At 33.0% G+C, this 20,112-nt stretch overlaps 1 protein-coding gene across 1 annotated transcript; it reads right to left on the bottom strand.

Moving 5' to 3' along the window:
* Window positions 1-18,239: 18,239 nt before the first annotated feature.
* Window positions 18,240-18,635, bottom strand: LOC118188570 (uncharacterized). The gene has a single exon (XM_035359034.1). It carries the CDS (start codon window positions 18,633-18,635, stop codon window positions 18,240-18,242), a length of 396 nt encoding a protein of 131 aa, XP_035214925.1.
* Window positions 18,636-20,112: the final 1,477 nt, after the last annotated feature.

Genomic DNA, 20,112 nt, shown 5'->3' on the forward strand with positions numbered 1-20,112 from the left:
TGCAAACGGTTTTTATTCGGTTGATGTACTAAAAATTATTTAAAATTATGTACTAAAATAACTATAAAAAATTATTCCGGTTCGGGGGAGAAGTGAGCAAAATTTTGGTTAATGCCTCGAGATTACTAAAACATCTAATTTCGATTTTTTAGATCTGGTGATTTTTATTTTATTTTTTTCCTTTATAACAGTATACAATAAAAATAAACTATTTTCGTCTTTACAACAAATCGTTCGGAGTCATTCAGCATTTGATAAGATAAACTCGAAAGCTCAGCTCGTTATTGTGCAATGTATGTAAGCTATGTTAGAACGAATTTTGAATGCTTTAATCATTACCTTGTCTTAGGCCTGCTAATTTCGAAGAACTTGCTTTACCCCCTTCCTTATGGCTTAGGTTATATTCCGGGTAGATCTTAGACAAAATTAGAATTTAGCTTTCGCAGGCACCCCTAATATACTTTAATTAAATCATCCATTCCAGTCCTATCTCAAGACGAGCCGTAAAGTTGCTGAACACTAGTAGTACGTTCCGGAGTTCGAGTCCCGGCGAAAGGGCTGGCTGCTTGGGCGTTTTCGTGGTTTTTGTCATAAGTAAAGTGTATACGAGGCAGTTTCTCTTAGAAAATCCTCTACGAAGGCATACCTCTTCTTAGGCAGATAGTCCTCGAGTGCTTTGCCGTAATCAAATGAACTAAACCAAACCAAACCTAGCTCAAGACTTTTGGAGATACATACTATATGTTATATCAAAATGGATTCAACGATTGTTGAAATTCTTTCCTTCCTTAAAACGTCGATATTTAAAAGAGCAAGATAATGTGAAAGCATGATAAGATGCTGACTACAGAAGAGTTTTCGATGTCTCATAATAAAATGACGTCATAATTTGTTTATATCGATATCCTAAATACTCGAAGAAGAAACCTGGGCGAAGAATTATACACATAGGATTATTCATTTATATAATGGATTCACCCACAGTTCTTCTAACACATTCTATCAATAATAAATAACCATCGCAGAACAACAACAAACAAAATGTACAGCTAAACAACTTTCACCAATAAATTATTAAGAAGAAATGGAAAAGAGTAAGGCATCTGAAACTGATTTTTAAACGAGATAAATGTTAGGATCATATTCGAAGAAACATCAGGTTTTAAAAATTTCTCAAGAAAACCAAATGATTTTCAAATTTCTCAATTTTTCGGGTGATTAAATTTAAAAATCCTGATTTTCACACTTTTAAAAGCTGCTAAAAATTCATTTTTTCTTTAAATTTAAAGTTACAAGCGTGCACAGATTTCAAGAGACTTAAATGAATTCTTTTTAGTATCAAATGTAAAATGACAGCAGGCCAGAAAGAGAGACTAAGAATACACACAGTGATAGTTTTAAACACACACACACACATATATATATGTTTAAATCATCACTGTGTTATGTACATTTATATATATATAATTAATAAAAAGAAAGTCGGAACTTAAATGCTAGATAATAATTTCTTCCCTATGAAGGCCCCAAGCAATTTTTTCTTGCTGAAAGTCGTAACTCAAAAGGAGTACGAGTAAAATTAAATTTTAAACATGTGTAAAAAAACTGAAAATAATACAAAAAAGAACAAAAAACAAAAAGCATGTATTACTTTCCTCTTTTAAGGCTTCAAACAGAACTTGTGGAGGGAAAAGTGTTATATATATATATATATATATATATATATATATATATATATATATAATGTATCAACTGCTAAAGAAAATCGTATGGTAAAAAATTTCGAAATGCTTCCGTCAAACTCTTTACGCCGCTTGAAACCGAAACTTGAAATGCAACTACTAGCGTTTCATGATCTTACATTACTCACAGATCACTCGTGGGTCATATACGTTCATGAAATTTGGATCCATGGCTCTAGTCCTGGATCATAAATTTCAATTTATGTTAATTTTCTTGAACAAAGCTTTCAAGATGTGGCAATTAATTAATAATTCGAAATTTTTATTCAGAAGATTCTTTGGACATGTAAAAAATAAAGTATTGAAATTTCCACGAGTAAATACAAAAGTGATAGGAAAGTCGGCTAAATTTACTTAAAGATAGTGTTTCCTTTCGGAAACTTTTGTGATAAAAGATAATAATTGTTAATACAGTTAGAACAATATTTCAAATTCCTAAAGTTGTACTTCAGATGTTTTCTTATTTTCTTCTGAAAATAATCAATCTATCAACGACTGAGTGACTGAAATCCTCAAGCACTGGTAGATGCATCCTGGCTTTGATTCTTGGGTATGAACAGTCTGACTTCTTAAAATGTTTCTGTGGTTTCACATGCGAGTAATGTAAATAGAAGACATCCTTCTTAAAAGCACTCCATGAAGGTATTCTTTTTGAGTTATATCTTCAACAGATTCAATTTATATAATAAATTACTTATTTACTTATCAGTAACAATATTACATAACCATTAGTACTAATAATGTAGAAATAAATAAGAATAACTCGTGTTAAATCAGGCTGCCCTTTGTTTTCTGTATTAAAATGTTTTATTTTTTTTCAGTGTTAGATTAATATGTCTTTCTAGTAATCACTTCTTATTTAAATATAATATAATAATATGACATTAATATTGAATGGCACAGTGTTATAAATCTTACATATCCTTGAGTATTACAAAACGAAATATTCCTCAGCGTTCTTCATCTCAATGAAAAATTTTGCTCACATGTGTGTGCCATGTGTTATCCGAAAGTCCGCATATAAATAATGCGTATAAGAAATAAATAATATAATTCTTGTTCAAGAAACATTTCAAATAGCATCTCACTATTGCGTTTCTTTCCTCAAACGATTTACCTGTTTTTTTGAATCACTGAAATCCACGAAGAAAACAAACTAGGCATTTTTTTATCATCCTGTTTTCCTTTCTTTCGGTCTCTGTAACCATGGATACCAACACTAGTTGAAACTTTTTCGACACTTTTCTTTTCCCGTTTCATATTTTTTATTTCTTTATTATTTTATATTGAATAAAAAGAACTAAAGAAATAAAAATTTCTCCTTCATTCAAAACTTTCTTCTAAATTTTCCATGTAAAACACTTCCTTTTGTTCTGTACTGCTAACAGAAAGTTCAAAACTCATTTGAGATTTCCTCTTTTCATAAAATTACTAGCTCGGAGTTCAGTTGAGCGTAGCAGCCATGTTCTAGAATTTCTAGGGCATACACTAACTGAATTTTAAAATATACTCGGGAACTCAATTAAAAAATCGAGATTAAATTACAGAATTCAAACTGTGAGCTCCCTGTAACATTTCATCACAAAAGGAATTACTTTTCATCCCTTCTTTAGGGTAAGGCTAGGTTAGATTATCTGAATACGCCAAAAAGCAAGGGTTATCTTTCTAAGGAAAAGGATGTCTTCGTGAATTGCGTTCTACGATAAACTGGCTCCTATTCGCGTTGCGCATTCGCGTTACTTGTTTAAGAATAAGTTGACTTCGGAAACAAGTACCAACAACATGAGACTTTTCAAAATGGCCTACTGACTGATGGTCAAGTGGTAAAGTTGCGAAATACTGATCGTTCCACATAGTTCGAACCCAGCAAATAAGTTGGCTGTATGGACTTGGCTGTATGTAATATTATTATTGTTACGGATTTGGTATTTAAATAGCTAATATTAGTTGAAGTATAAATTAAATTGTTTTATTCACCGTGCAGTGCAGCGCGTGACGAATATTAAAGGAAAGCTGAGCCGGAAAATCAAAAATGCAAGAGCACGTGCATTTAATATTTAATAAATAATTAAATATATCTTTTTGATTTCGAGAAAATTCCAGAAAATTTCTCTCGCGCGATTTAAAATCTTATAAAAAGGAGGAAAAAACTCTCAATTCAGTTACTTTTTTAGTTAGTTTGGTGTTGTTTTAAGAGTTTGTTTAGAAAACTTCTCTTGTTGATTGTAGCTAATTCGCGGATTAGCTTTCTCTAGCTGGTTTTGATTTAAGTTCTCTTGAACGTTTGAGTAGTTAAAGATACCTGCTGTGAGATATTGTAATCTGAACGAATATCTGAGGAAAATTAAGCATTTTTGTTATGATAATAATAATTTTTTTTTCATTTTTCATCGGACTTGTGCATTCAATTCAAACGAACCCGTACGCACGCAACATTATTATTATTAATTCAGAAGTCAAACAACAAAAATCAGGGTTACATTTACAAAATTTTCACAGGACTAGTTTCCATGGTTTTACCGAACCACCATCCTCAGCTGCAAAACCGCAAATGAACAAGATAGGAGATAATGATTAGATAAGATAAAAAAGCCTGGACAAGAATAAGCAAGTGGCGTCATCTGTTGGTGAAACCAGAACTAAAACATAATTTCTTTAAAGGCCGAAGGCAAAGTTGGTTTGGAATTAGGATCGTTAACTAGAACCGAAAGATTTTTATGAAAGTGAAATGCCTCTAGAAAATCCAGTTCTCCAATGGAAGATGTTTTTTGAAAAATTTTGGCAGCAGAAAAATTGAAAGTGTGATTTTCGGACCAACAATGTTGAGCAACAGAAGACTTCTGTATTTCCTTTTTTCTAACCTATGACTCATATTCCTTGACGCGAAATTTTAAGGCTCTCTTAGTTTGGCCAATGTAAATTAAACCACACTGGCAAGGAATCCTATAAATACCCCAGGAATTCATATCCGGAATGGGGTCCTTGAGTATGGAACTCGGAATTTTATTGATGGGAGAATAAACAACCCGAAAGTTAAATTTCTGCAAAATATGTGCAACTTTATAGCTAATTGATGGAAAAAAGGGAATGACAACAAAATTTTTATAATCTCCTAAAACAAGAGTGTGCCTTTTAGTGTGTTGAGATGAGAATTTTTTAACTGCTTGATTAATAATTTTGGGTGAAAAGCCCCTGCCAATAGCTATTGCTTTTAAATAATTTAGTTCTTCATCAAGGGCTAGTTTGGAGGAGCAAACTTGAAGAGCACGGAAAACATAGGAATAAAATGAAGCTAACTTTTGTTTAGTCGGATAACATGATTAAAAGTGTGGTGGAAGGCAAATCGATGAAGGTTTACGGTAAACCGTAGTACTGAAGTTGGATGTATTACGTGTGACCAGAATGTCGAGAAACAGAAGAGAATTGCAAGTCTCAAGTTCAAAAGTGAACTGAATAGCAGAATCAATAGAATTCATTGTTGAAAGAACTTTATTTAAATCATCTTTATTACCTTCAAACAGGGCAAAAGTATTTGAGAAGCTATTAATTGCTTGCAAGTAAAATTAAAATGAAAGAGAGTAGATGTGAAGAATTATGAAACCCTGCGAAATAAATTTAAAAGCTTATTCTTATTGCTGATGTTTCAACTGAAACAGCGACAGATAGAGCCGGCGGGCAACCGAGCAGATGCCCATTGGGCCGGAGCGATTTCGGGCCGATAAAGAAACTCGAACGATCGAATCGACACAGATCACTAGGCGAGACAGCCCTGCCAGTGAAGGAAATACGGATGCACGGACCACATATTGCACTCAAACTCACATGAGATACGATAGCTGTAGGCTGCAGGGTAGGGGTAGAGTACAGCCTGTAGTCGACTGTCGTTAAATAGATTTATGAAAACACAGTACAGTCACATTCTAATTTAATTGTGAAATTGAAAATATTGCATTATAAATGTAATTAAAAATGCCTCTCTAGCGAATGTTACTGTATCACTGAATAATGTAAGTTGATGAAAAAAACATCGCTGTTGAATTATTTTACATTACTTTTGAGATACGTAGCATAGACAAGAAAAAAAATCAAAGAAGGTGCTTAGAAACTTCCAGAAAAGAGACAAAAATTATTGATGGATTCCGCAAAACATTGCTAAAAAATCAAGGATATGTATCCTGGATTTTCAGAACCAGCACCTTCTCCCACGACAATTACTGCACAAATACAAGAAGAAGAGGCCACCACTTCAAAACCAGTTGAAGTTGAAATATGAATTCGGTGCTGCTAACAACGCAGCCAACCAATATATAAAATATTACCGTAGCAACAACAAGCGCATCATCATCGTCCTTTTCATATTTGTCGGCTTTCTATTTTGCAAGACCGACAGCAGCTCAAGATCGACAGGATTTTATTAGCAAACATCCTTGCCAACTTTCAGCTTCAAAACATATGCCTTTTCTTCCTCATCTAGTTCTATCATTTTAACGGAAGTAATAGAAAATAATTGAGTTTCTGTAAAGAGACGAATGGATTATTCTGCATTTCTTCACTTTATTCCGACAGCTCTAATGAATGTACTTTTGTTAATGGAGGAATGAGAGATTGGCGTCGCGTAATACAACGCGTGAATGAACATGAAGGGAGTAAAATTCATAATAAATGTACATAAGCACATATTATGAATGTAAAATTAAAAGACACATGGAGTACTTTGTTCTCAGAAACGCCGACGATTCGTCAAAAAAATGCAGTGGAACGAAAGTGAGTGTTCGAAGTAATTATTGATGATGTTTAATTTATCTGAAAAAGAGAAGCCATAGGAATGAAAATGTGCGAAGTTTAACAGATGTTAATGTTGATCATGCAAATTTCCTGGAAATCATACCATTACTTTCAAAATACGAACCTGTTCTTCGTATTTTGAAACTTACAATCTTCAGAGGCATATCAATGTTATAATGAAACATGCTGATCGTCAACGTAGAAGGCGTAACGTAACATTGTACTCTAAAATTACAATAGATTATATCATAACTAGCATCAAGAGTTTCATGAGACGCTTAATGTTAGCTGAGATTAGAGATGTGAACTTTTACTCTCTTCAAATTGATACTAGTACTAACATAAATCAAATGGATCAATGTTCAGTTGTTATTAGGTATCTTTACAAAGAAAATATTACGAAAGGAGTAATAGGTATTTTATCTTGAGTAGATTCCACTGGAATCGGTATGTGCAATATAATCATCAACTTCTTAGATAGCATGGACACTGATGTTAGAAAATGCATCGGCAGTTCTACAGATGACGCTTCAAATATACGTGGTGCTTAGAACGGTTTTACTAAATGGTTAAGTTTTTCACTCAACCTCACCCAACTCAGCACCTCACCGCTCTAAATTTAGTAATGGTTGATTCTACAAATAGCGTTTTAGACAGAATTTCTCTTTCTTCCCCCCCCCCTAATAAATGAGTGTGACAAATTCTTTAAAGAATCCTATCAAAGAATGGATATGTGGAGAGGAATCGATGATAAAACTAAATCTAGGAAGCTTCATCTCATCGGTGAAATTGGATGGAGCTTGGAATACTACGTCCTAAAACAAATTTTGGGCACATTCGATTCCAAAGATAATTGTTTATACTTAGAATTAATACTTGTACTTCAAAAGTATTGCTTCCAATGATATACAAAATGCACAGCCACGAGAAATGTCAAAATCTATTCTGAATAAAATATCAACTTTTAGAATAATTTTGTCCGCTTACGTATACTTAAAAATATTTCAATATGCTGAGCCAGTAACGAAATATTTCCAGACTAAAGGATTAGATTACATTCTAGCATATAACATGGTTAAGGAGGCTGCAAGCTCTTTAAAAGCCATTTCTAGAAAGTTTGATTTAATAGTTAAAGCGTTAAAATCGTTTGCAAAGAATTGAAATAATAAACTAGAAAATCTGGGTTGTAATATAATTATAGAAGAACAACTACCTGCTAGAAGGTGTGTTGGTGTATTTTAATTATGGCAAAGCACATTAAGGCTATCTGCCTAAGAGGAGGGATGCTTTTCGTGCAGGACTTTCTAAGGGAAACTGGCTCGTATACACGTTACACACGGGAAACGAAAACGCCCATGCAGCCAGCCCGTTCGCGGGATTTGAACCTCGGACCGAACTACCAGTGTTCAGCGTCTTTACCGCTCGGCCGCTGGTGGGCCTACCTGCTAGAAGATGTCGAAAAGTAAAGCAAATGAATGACGAAGAATCATCCGACTATAATTTCAATTGCCCTATCAAACAGTTAATTTTATAATGGATAACACCATTTCATCGATGGAAAGTAGGTTTAAAGGGCATAGGAAGTTGTATAAAGACAATATCTGTTCCCAAACCAAAAAACATTTTCCAAGCCATTGTCGCCAATTCTTTCGACTATTTAGCTATATTATTAGGGTACTATGCAGATGTAACAATTGATAATCGTAAGGATGAATAGAAGGACCTAGTACGTAAATTTGAAATACTAAAAAACTCAATTAAAAATTATTATTTTGATTCTGGTACCGAGTCAGAAGAAGAGAGAGCTCTACCTATTAATGAGCATTCATCCAAAGCTAAATGCAAGTTTTGCAAAAATTGCGCCTTGCATATATATATATAAATTACTTTTCAAATATGATTTATATAGTAAAGTGTACTCCAATGTGTTTTTTTCTTATAAGTTTGTACTCACCCTATTTATAAAGCAAGATGAATGCGAAATAGCTTTCTCAAAATTAAAAATTGTAAAAAGTAGATTAATGAGTGCTACTGAAGCAAGCTAATTTGGAGTCATTGGTATTGATGAACATAAAGAAGGATATTTTGGCTAAAGCAAAAATTGAAGATAGAACGGAGAAAATACTTGCCTAGGTGCCTGAAATTTAAAAAAAAATATTTAAATGGTTAATTATTAATTAACCGCTGTTTTGTTTATATAATTATTTAGTTATTTATTTGCATATATAGATATGAATAAAGTGTTACTTTTCTGCAAAAGTATATTTTTACTTTATGAAATTATTTTTTTATGATATTGATGAAAATGATAACTTATATGTATAATGACATTTCATATGGGACCTTAGGGCCGGCATATTTTTTCCCGCCAGAGCCGATTTTTTTTGGCCAATTCGCCACTGAGCTCAAATCATAATTTGTTCAGTAAAAAAGTTACGCAATATTCGACTGAAAACAAAATAGTTATTAATCTTCGACTGAAAACAAAATAGTTATTAAATCTTCAGGAAACCAAACATTTGCATTCTAGATGAATTTAATAAATTTGAGTTAAAAATTTAAACATTTAGAATTGAATGTTTCTTCCGTTCAAAAATTTTATGAATAACAAAAATATTCCATGAAGAATTCTTCAGTTTGTGAAGAGTTTGCGAACCATTAATGTAGATTTCAGAAATTCAAACTTTCTGATTTAAATAGAAAATTTTTTCTGGGTAACATTCATTAGATTTTTGCCGAATCCTTCTATTTAATTCACGCCAGACTACAATTTAATTTCAATAGTTCTGCTTCAAATGGAATCAATGGTTCACAGGAAGGTGGCGCTATCTGTTGGTGGCAAAGGAAATTTATAAGTCAGATTGCATTTTGTCTGTAAGAAGTTTCATGTAAAAGATAACATAACTTTTTAACTGTATATATATATATGCGTGTGTGTATGTATTTTTTATTTAAAAACAATTATTCAAAGTATTTTCACACAACGTTCAGTTGAAAATTAATCAGTACAGACAAAAAGTAAGGAATTTAGAACTTATTTTACACCACGACCCAAAAATATATATATGAATTATATGTATATATATATATATGAAAATTCCTTTTTATTTAAAGTGCCATAACCTTTTTATTTAAAGTGCCATAACTCTTCAGTTACGCTTATTTCTTGCAATATAAATAAGGAACTAAAAGACAATAGAAAAAAAAATTGACAGAAAGATAAAGCCATGAACTGATAGCGGTGATATGACTGTGCTATAAAAGCAAGGTTTATAAGGTGATATGATTGTGTTATAAAAGTAAGGGAATAAATGCGATAAGATTGCTTTGCGATAGTTTGTATACTATAGATATTATACTATACAATGATAAATCACTATAGCTGTCAAAATTTTTATTGTGCACAATATTATTCAAATTCCAAAATGACATCCAGAAAACAATGTTGCTTTAATAATTTCTTCATGAAATGACATGACTCTTCTCTGCTTGTTGGAAGAAATTCAAGTACACCCAAAGTGTTATTTAAAGTGTGCTATAGCATTATCCTGAACACAAAAGAGAGAAAAACAAGCGATACTCTAACTACAAATGTTTAGTTACTAAATTGTCGTAAGACTGCTGTGGCATTTTAAACAGATATTCACAGCAATAGTAGGTCATTTCGAAGTCATATTAAATTAACTAACACAAGCAGTGCTAACTTTTAAAAAAATCTGGGTACGTACAAGTTAGCGCAACCACTTTCGTAAAAGTTGCCAAATTCTGGTAACCATGCAATGCAAAAATAGCGACACCGTTGAAGCAGCATTTGTGGCGAACTTTTCTAAGGGGAACCATTTCAAATTTAGGTTACACATGCAGAAAACCATAAAAATTCTCGCGATGGCGATTTTTTTGTTTGACTTTAAATATGAAGTTTCCTATTTGGCTTGGTTAGTTGAGGAAGGAAACGCAGCTACTTCTACGTGCCTAAGGTAAGGGCTGCTTTTATGAAGGGTTTTTCAAAGAAAATTGGCTCGTTTTTATTAGGGAGAACACGAAAAGGTCTGTTCAGCCTCGATATAATCCAAGATTAGAACACGTTTTAGAAGACTACCATTAAGCGGCCAAGCAGTAAAGTCGCTGGACACCTAGTCGTTAGCCCTAGGTTTGATTCTAGGCCGAACGCTCTTAGCTGCATGTGTGTTTTCATGGTTTTCCCCTTCTGTATTTTAGATACGACCTAGCTTCTCTTACAAAATCCTCCATTAAAGCTCCCTCCTCTTAGACCAAAAGCTCTTGACTACTTTGCCAGACTAACGACTGTCATGGGCAGACAAGTTGTAGTAGTTTAAATATATCTTTTATCGCAGTTTTCAGCTTTTTCATCCCTTGAGTAGGTCGGTAATGAGAACCAAGTTCGCTTGGGGACTAAACACTGGGGGAAGGCGGGGGGCTGCGACAAGCTGATCACTTGTCTAGGGCATATGCTGACGCAGCCCGGGGCCCAAGGTCAAGAAAGCAGATTTCGGAGCACTACAGGCCTTGCCCTCAAGGGTTGTTGCGCCACTGAGCTTTTTGTTTTGTTTTGTTTACCGCAGTTTTATTCTAAGAAATTCAGTTATTACAGAGCGCTACGGAACTTTTTTTTGGGGGGGGGAGGGGAAATACTCAGTTCCTATTTTAATAAAGAGGAACATTACATTTTACTATAGCTGTTTTTTAATAACAGAAATTATTTACTACTGGTATTTAATGATATTTGATATATATAATATATATATATATATATATATGGGAAGATACGTAAAATGTATTAGACATTCAGAGCCTAAATTCAGCCGGGACTTTCTGATGACGATCCTCCGCCAATATAATTCTAACTGTCAAACAGAAATATGATAGGCAGAAAAAATTTCTCCACGAATTCGAGGCTTAACTAAGAAAGTGACAATTTTCGTCCCCTGTATTCTGTTGCACAGTTCCAAAAAGTCTGCATGTGCTCTGTTTAGCACTGGAATGAAAAATTTGCCCACTGTCAAATTCTTTGCAGTTCCTGAAAAATAAGCAACTGCCATTGGATGAGTGCTTTTCTTTTCTTAAAATTTTCATCCTCCGCCAAGCGTTTGTTTCTTAGGGAAAAAAAAGGTATCCATTCAGAAGTTAGAATCAATTTTTAATTTCACTTTATTTCTAAAATAAATTTTTCGAGATTAAAAAAACTTTTCTGCTGAAATTGTGGTTTAGTTACAGAAATGAAGATGCTAAAGCCTCTTATTTAGAGCTTCTGTGAGCTCCTGTTAGAATTATATTTTATCTCGAAAATTAAGAAATGCTGTAGCCGGGCTCCTGCGTAAGTTAAGCTCTGACTGTAATTGATTAATAGGATTAACTGTAATATCTAAGAAACTGGAAAAAGAACCCAACGTATTAGGCCTCAAACATGGTTTCAGACTTCGAAAGTGAACATAACATCGTGAGTGAACATAACTGATACCTTAACATCGAAATTTTCTTTAGAAATACTTTTTCATTTTTAACAAAACTCTTTCCAATGGATTAAACTATTATTGGCCACAAGAAAATCAAGTAAAAATGAACATTGCACTTGTTGAGTCATTAGGCTCATCTGGAAAAAAAAGTAAAAATTGTGCAATGCTTTCTCTGTGATTCGTGTTCCAGACCTCCCGACTGCTAGCTGGACGTACTTCCAATTACACCAAGAAGGCACTCAATAAGACAGAAGAAATTATCTTACATACTGTCTCTTTAATTAAGGTAACTTGGTTCTTAGAAAGAAATATTCCATATAAGTTGCTAACAATCCCCTCGACTCAATGAGACAATTCTTAAACTGTAAATGACTGATTTTTCAATCATTTAACTTTTGAGATATAAAAATTATAATCATAATAGAAGTATAGTATACATACGTTAGTTTGGATTAACTATTTATCAGTATGCAATGGTATATATCGTGCAAAGTTATCAGTGATATTTAGAGATCTTTTTATAATACTGTTCTTGAGATTATCAAAGCAATAATCCATTCAGACATAACAAATGGAAAATATGATCACTTACAGTTAAAAATCATTAACCTGTAATTAAGCATCAAATGATTTTGTTGATACTGAACAATTTTTAGCAATTATATACAATTTTTATCAATTATATACAATTTTGCTCCTTCTCATTTGAAATTGATGAATTCCATGGAAATGATGCAAACAAATAGATAAAAATTCTTATATCAAGGTATAAGTATACAACTAACAATTAAGAATCACTTTCTGCATGCACACATCTATTTTTCAAATGACGATAGTTAAGTGCCTGATTTATAACATATGAAAAGTAATTCAGTGATCCAGATAATTATTAAATTCCAGTAAATATACTTTTCTTGAAAAGAAGTTATTTGTATTATGGAAATATATATATATATTAATAATATATTTACTAAAGAAATATTGATTATATTATCTCCTAATGTAAATTTAGTAGAAGTATTAAAAAAGAGTGAGTATAGGAAGTTTAATTCCGAAAATTGAGTTTTAGAGTAACTTGAATGTAAATTATTAAAAATGTTTTACGGGACTTGAATTAAATTATGAATAGCAAAATTTCAAACTTTGAAAAAGCAATTAAATTAAAAGCAAGTAATTATCGCTATTGATCGGAAATTAGTTGACATTTCAATGGGAACAAACCAACTCCCGTTCAATGAACAATAATTGTTAAATACGAAGGTGTTTCGTCTTTTACTCAAGTAAGAATGGTTATGCCAAACTGGCAAATTAAGTTAGGCCAAATAGTTCCATGAAGTGATGGGATTTAGAACCAAAGTAGAGTACCAAAGAACTCATTCTGAACTAAGCATTTTCGCTAATACAAATTTTGAGGGGAAAGCAATTTATGTAGTAAAATTTATAAAATACTTGAATAAATGTCCCCCGACACCTTTGCTTTTATGCATGTTAATTCAAAACTATTTGTTTAAAAATTAAACAGTGGTAATTTTAATTTGAATTATGAAATAGAACTCACAGTAATTGAAATAAACATTAGAAAATTAAGAAACATAATGCTATCTTTGCAAAAACAAATCAAATAATAAAAATTGAAAAATTAATATATCCTAATGTAAATAAATAAAAAAATGTGAAAAGTACATGAAGATATAAAAGGACAGAAAATGCATTAATTAACTTTCTTTCTAGTGGGATGTCGGTAAAGTGTTCTCTTCGGTGTCTGACTCAGAAGGGGTGTGTGTCCGAAATTCCGTTATCGGCAGCGGGGATACTTTGAATTATTTCAGGCAGCGAAACTTGTGAGAAGCAATTTATGGGACATGGGAGGATCTATGAATGCTTGAGGGACGTTTGGTGCGGAGTTCTTATGTGATAAAATTTTGTCACATAAGATAAATTTTTGATGTCAGTTGCTTATTTTTTAGGAAATTTAACTTCGTCTGATAAAATTTTGAATATACTAACTAGTCAATGGAAATTAATTAATTTCTGGCTAATTGTCGTGTCGGAACGAGGGAGAAATTTAGAAAAGGAAAAAATTAATTTTCACTGTCAACGAGCTATTTGACAGACTAAAGATTATGAAATAGGCTCATTTTTTTAGTAACAGCATAAGAAAAGTCTGAAAACAATTAGCTTTTTACATTATATATAATTTTGTAATTACACTATGTACAAATCCTCCAACTGATAGTCATCCAACTTAAAACTTAAAACCGCCTTTTCAGGTTTAGGAACAAATTATCATGTCCCTAACAGTTAAATGATTTAGAGTGATTATTTAACGCCTGCTCTTTTAAGACAATGGTTAATAAATCGATTAGGTATTATATTATTTTTTGAAAATTTTAATAAGGAGCAAAATTTCGTGTTGTAGATCTATCGTATCTGTGCAAATATTTTTAATATGTTGTATTTGATTTATTATTGCATTACTAATAACTTTTTTGGAGATGTTGGAAGTCCAATTTATTAATTTGTTAGTACGGAAACTGAAGTTTCTTGTTTTGTCAAACAGTAAAATTTTTTTATAGTTAATGATTTGAAAATCGTGATAGTCGATGTTATTTTGCGAATTATTAGTTTCATTAAGTGTAAGGCATTCTGGATAAATCTCGGAGTATTCAATCTTATTAAAATTATTAAATGTAATAAGATCATCTATATATCTGTAAGTGTGCTTGTAGTAACTTAATTCTTGCTGTTGTAAATTTTTCTGGAAATTAAATTCTTTGATAAATAAAAAGAGATTACAGATCGAGGTACTGGATTGGTAGCCCATTGGAAGTCCTCTGACTTGTTTAAAAAGTTGATTCTGAAATTTAATGTAGTTATGAAAAAGTGTGCATTTTAGGTAGGTTATCCATTTACTAAGATTTATAATCGTGAGCATAGCAGGGAAAAGTTTAGGCAGATCTAGTAGACTAGTATAAATTTCTTCTAAAGGAAGTGAGGTATATAAGTTTTCATAGCAGTTAATGTTTTATATGTCAATTGTTTGAATGGCATTAATGACAGGAGTGTTATTATGGATGATCCAGCAATAGTTATGATTAGTGTTACAATCGTTGAAAATAAATTTACAAAATGTTTTAAGTTGAATTGAAAAATAATAGTCTACATTTTTCTTGTAGTTATTAGTTCTATTTGCTATAAATCTGAATTTTAATGGTGTTTTATGGAATTTGGGAAGTGCATAGAGGTTAGTAAATCTGTTGTAGCTTGGAGTTAAAGAGATATTTAGTTTTTTATGAAAAGTTTTAATTCTGTTTATTACAGATGTTTCTGTAAGGTTTGCTAATGTTTTTTCATTAATATGTATATTTCATTCATATGGAGAGAGATGTAGTAGAAAGTTCATCGAGACCAAGAGGACAAGACTGCTGACTGATAGTTTGACCTAACAAATAGGGTTCACAGTTACATAATACGTAATGTAAATATGAGCCAGTTTTCCTTAGAATGTGCTTCCTGAAGGCATCCATCCGCTTGAGCAGACAACCTCATGTGCACATAGAGTGGGATGATATTAGATTTATCTTTCTTGATGAGAAATGCGTTAATGCATATTACAACAAACCATAAATCATAAAAATTGAGATTAATGATTTGCTTAACTGTTGTATGATACACAATTCTTTTCTGCCATATCCAAATGCTAAACTAAAAAGCTAAAAAATGGTAAGGATTTCCTTTCTATTTTTTATTTATTTAAGGATTATTTATCAAAAGTTGCCATAAAACTATTAAATAACAACACAAACAAGAATAACAGACAATAAAAACTTTTATTCAACAATAATAAAATGTTATAAAACAGTAAACATACTATGACACCTGTTAAAGATATTTAAAAGGGGCGGTACACAATTTTCCCCTTAATGGATAAAGCTTTGCTACCTATCCTAATTTTCCTTTATAATTTCATTAAAAATAATTCTCATGTGATTACAGATATCTTCAACAGGTTTCATTAATTCTCATGTGAATACAGATATCTTCAACAGGTTTCATTAGTTTCCAAAAATTATATGTATATGCATTATAGCTATTCTGATGATGAGAACATAATAAAATTAAGAGCATTAATAAAAAGTCTTCTGACAACTTTTTTCACTGTGTAAGACGAATTCAAACGAAAACAACACAAAGAAACAAGATGTAGTGTATCACAATGTATTATGTAATGAATATTACTGCTTCTTTATAAAGATGCAAAAGAAAAATTTAATTGGTTATGAAGAAACTTTCATCAGTAATGGAAAGTAACAGTCCAGGTATAAGGCTTTACTTTATTCTAACCAGTTATTTTTAGTTGAACTTTCCTGTTTATAATGATTTCAGTTTCCTGCCGGAATGCAAATTTTTGTATGACGTAGATGTAATTTCTCAACGTGTTTCAGAAGCAGTATTTAAGCTGCGCTTCAAGAGTTCAAAAGAGTAATAGCAGACTTAGTTCCGATGTTTATGCTGCGAGATTAAAATTAGCTTTCTAGTTCGGTGTTTGACAACTTTCAGTTTATACTGATATTCCTCGGCTTTGATTTGCTGCGTGCAGTCGATTTAGCGTTAGTTTAAGCTAAGGAGACAGACATTAGAATTCTCAATTTATTAGTGATTTGTTATATTCTATTTTCCATTACGTAGCCACAAGTGGAGGGGATTTGTAAGCACGAAGTTTGTGCACCTGTTATAATTTTGTTCTTCAAGACATAGCGAGAATTCGTTCTTAGTCTTCCACATAGGGTATAAGAGTTTATGCTTCCAAAGAGTACACGCAAACTCTATAACTGGCACCCGAAACAATATAGGACAATGGAAACCTCTACAAGTGACCTAGCCCCATCCACGTCTACAGAACCGGTGACTCATGCTAACCCTATGGAAGGTTTTGGCTAGATTGTCAACACCATGGGAGCTTCATTGAGGCCCCAGTGTCTAAGGTTCAGCAGCACCTTTTATGGACTAGCTGGACGACCATTTCATTTTGTATCCAGTGGACGAAATCCAGAAAGTAGCAATTTCAACTTCAGTCCTTCAAAAACAAGCCTTGAGTTGGTAGAAAGGCATCGGCATGTTTCTACTGGGAAAAACCAGATACGCCAACGTACACATACGAAAACTTTAACACGCCCTTCTAAAAACCTTTCCAGTCGTAAAGAATCGTGTGCGGTTAGAAGCCGAACTATACAGCTGTTACCAGATGAACGGGGAAGATCTCAGAAGCTTCATTCTATGTAAAATCCAAGGGGTTAAACTATTGTATGGAAGGAAACCTGACGAGGGAGTAATTCAAATCATCTTGCCAAGATGACTCAAATCAGCGCAAGACTTTATAGAAATAAGAAATTCGTCGACGTTGGAAAATCTATTTGAGCTGGCCACAAAATACGAAAGCCACCGCATTTCAAACAATGAACGCACGCAGATATATCGGCAATAGTATAGAAATTTCCACACGCCTAAAAGCCAGACGAACGACGGGAGCGGAACTTCGACCGCAAGAAAGAATTTTCGCCAAAGAGAAATAAATTCAAAAAAGCAGATAAACAACGAAAGAAAGAAACCAAAACCCAAGGCGTTAAAACTTCAGATGGGAGCTGGAAAAATGCGAGGTCAGTGGCCCCAGGAAGGGAAAAACTCCCAAATGCATCTGAATACGGTAGTGGTTAAAAATGTACAATTATCGGAAGCTCAAATTCTGTTAAACAACGTACCGGCCATCGCACTAATTGATACGGGAGCATAGAGTAGTTTTCTGGGGAAAATGTTTTAGGCAGAATTTCCAACGTTACAGTTTATACAACACCGAGGGCACAGCGGTGATTGTAGCTCAAGGAATAGGTGCTCTTGCACCTATTCCTTGAGAAAACTACAGCCATACGTGCAAGTAAAAGGTGAGCAATTGAAAGGTACCTTCTTTAGAGTTAAGAATTTGCAAGTAAATGTCATTTTAGGTATGGACTACCTCAAAGCAGCGGAAGCAAGAATAAATTTTCAAGAGACCACCATCACGCTGGACATGGCGAAGACAAAATCTGAGGAAATGAATCCTCCAGCGCTGGGGCTAAATAATTTGAAAGAGGACGAAAAAGAAGAAAAGCTTCAAGTGTTTTAAAGAAATTTTGCAGATTTATTTAGTGACCAACCTGGCCTCACACACGCTGTAAACTACTTGGTAGGTATTGGGGATAATTTAAGCTGTAGGGCTAAGCCTTACGCTAATTAGACGCTTTAGTTTGAAATCTGGAAGCTCTTTCCAAGGTACGAAATTTGAAGCGGGTATCGCCGCATTTTTGAAATATGATCCAAAATCGAGATCTGTTTTTAAAGCCATATTAATGTGTTCATGGCGAATTCTCTTTGCTCCCTCTCTGCGTGCAGTGACTAAAGACACTTGAAGAATTTCAGCCACGACGTACTTGAGGACAGCAGCCAAGAACACTACGCTTTCGTCACTCATTAGACCGACATATTTCCCTACTTTCAACATCTCCTTGACGCGAGGAACAGACATGGTAAGATTGCTCATCTCTGTTTTATACCTCCTTTGACTTGATGCAGAAGGAACGCTGCTTTTTCTTTTCGGCATAAGCAGAAGTCTATGATCAACTCCCTCTTTTTCAACAAAACTATCAACAGAATGATCAAATTTCACGATCTTCTTAGAGATTTCATCTTACAGCTCGAAGTTTTCATTCATAAATCTGAGTCTTCTTTTCTTGAAGTATATTGGAACAAATTTAAGTACGATAATAAATTTTAGTTATAAAAATCTAAAATTTTACAGATGTATAATGTTGATCTAAAATTTTACAGATGTATAATGTTGATCTAAAATTTTACAGATGTATAATGTTGATCTAAAATTTTACAGATGTATAATGTTGATCTAAAATTTTACAGATGTATAATGTTGATCTAAAATTTTACAGATGTATAATGTTGATCTAAAATTTTACAGATGTATAATGTTGATCTAAAATTTACAGATGTATAATGTTGATTTTTATAACTAAAATTTATTATCGTACTTAAATTTGTTCCAATATACTTCAAGAAAAGAAGACTCTCAGATTTATGAATGAAAACTTCGAGCTGTAAGATGAAATCTTTAAGGAGATTGTGAGATTTGATCATTATGTTGATAGTTTTGTTGAAGAAAAGAGGGAGTTGATTATAGACTTCTGCTTATGCCGAAAAGAAAAAGCAGCGTTCCTTCTGCATCAAGTCAAAAGAGGTATAAAATAGAGATGAGCAATCTTATCATGTCTGTTCCTCGCATCAAGGAGATGTTGAAAGTAGGGAAATATGTCAGTCTAATGAGTGATAAAAGCGTAGTGTTCTTGGCTGCTGTCCTCGAGTATGTAGTGGCTGAAATTCTTCGAATGTCTTTGGTCACTGCACGCAGAGAGGGAGCAAAGAGATTTCGCCATGAACACATTAATATGGCTTTAAAAACAGATCTCGATTTTGGATCATATTTCAAAAATGCGGCGATACCCGCTTCAAATTTCGTACCTTGGGAAGAGCTTCCAGATTTCAAACTAAAGCGTCTAATTACCTTAAAGAAAAAAACGGAAATGGTTCAGAAAAGAGAAGAATTAAAAGTAGGTGTATGAAAAATTTTCAAGAAAGAAATAGTAAAATTAACCTAGAGTGTGATACTATAATGGATAAAATTATACTTTAAATTATCTGTCTCCGTGAACTTAGAATAAAATTTATGTTTTACTAAGAAGCTGATCTGTTCTTTATTTAAATACTGCAGAACACTTTACAGTTTTATAAAAATTGGAGGTTCGGTTGATCAGCTCGAGTTTGCATTACGTACAATGATACACGAAATGACTGGTAAAACGCCTGCGGATTTATTTCTAGGAAGGAAAATAATGGCAACCCTCGATTGACTATTTTTTGTGCAAAAACATGTTCCGGAGTTTCAAATGTCGGATATAAAGAACTTAGTCGATGGGGCCATTAAATCTTCTGACATAGCAAGAAGTAAACAAAAACTATTATGACAAAAGACGGCGGGAAAGAAATTTTAAAGCAAGGGAAATGGTATT

The sequence above is a fragment of the Stegodyphus dumicola genome, chromosome X2, assembly GCF_044657685.1.
Source record: "Stegodyphus dumicola isolate Sdum_Otavi_A_Nest chromosome X2, ASM4465768v1".
NCBI classification, from domain to species: domain Eukaryota; kingdom Metazoa; phylum Arthropoda; class Arachnida; order Araneae; family Eresidae; genus Stegodyphus; species Stegodyphus dumicola.

Excerpts from the sequence above, each read along its gene's own strand:
- LOC118188570 (XM_035359034.1), bottom strand. The coding sequence starts at position 18,635 with ATGCCGAAAAGAAAAAGCAGCGTTCCTTCTGCATCAAGTCAAAGGAGG.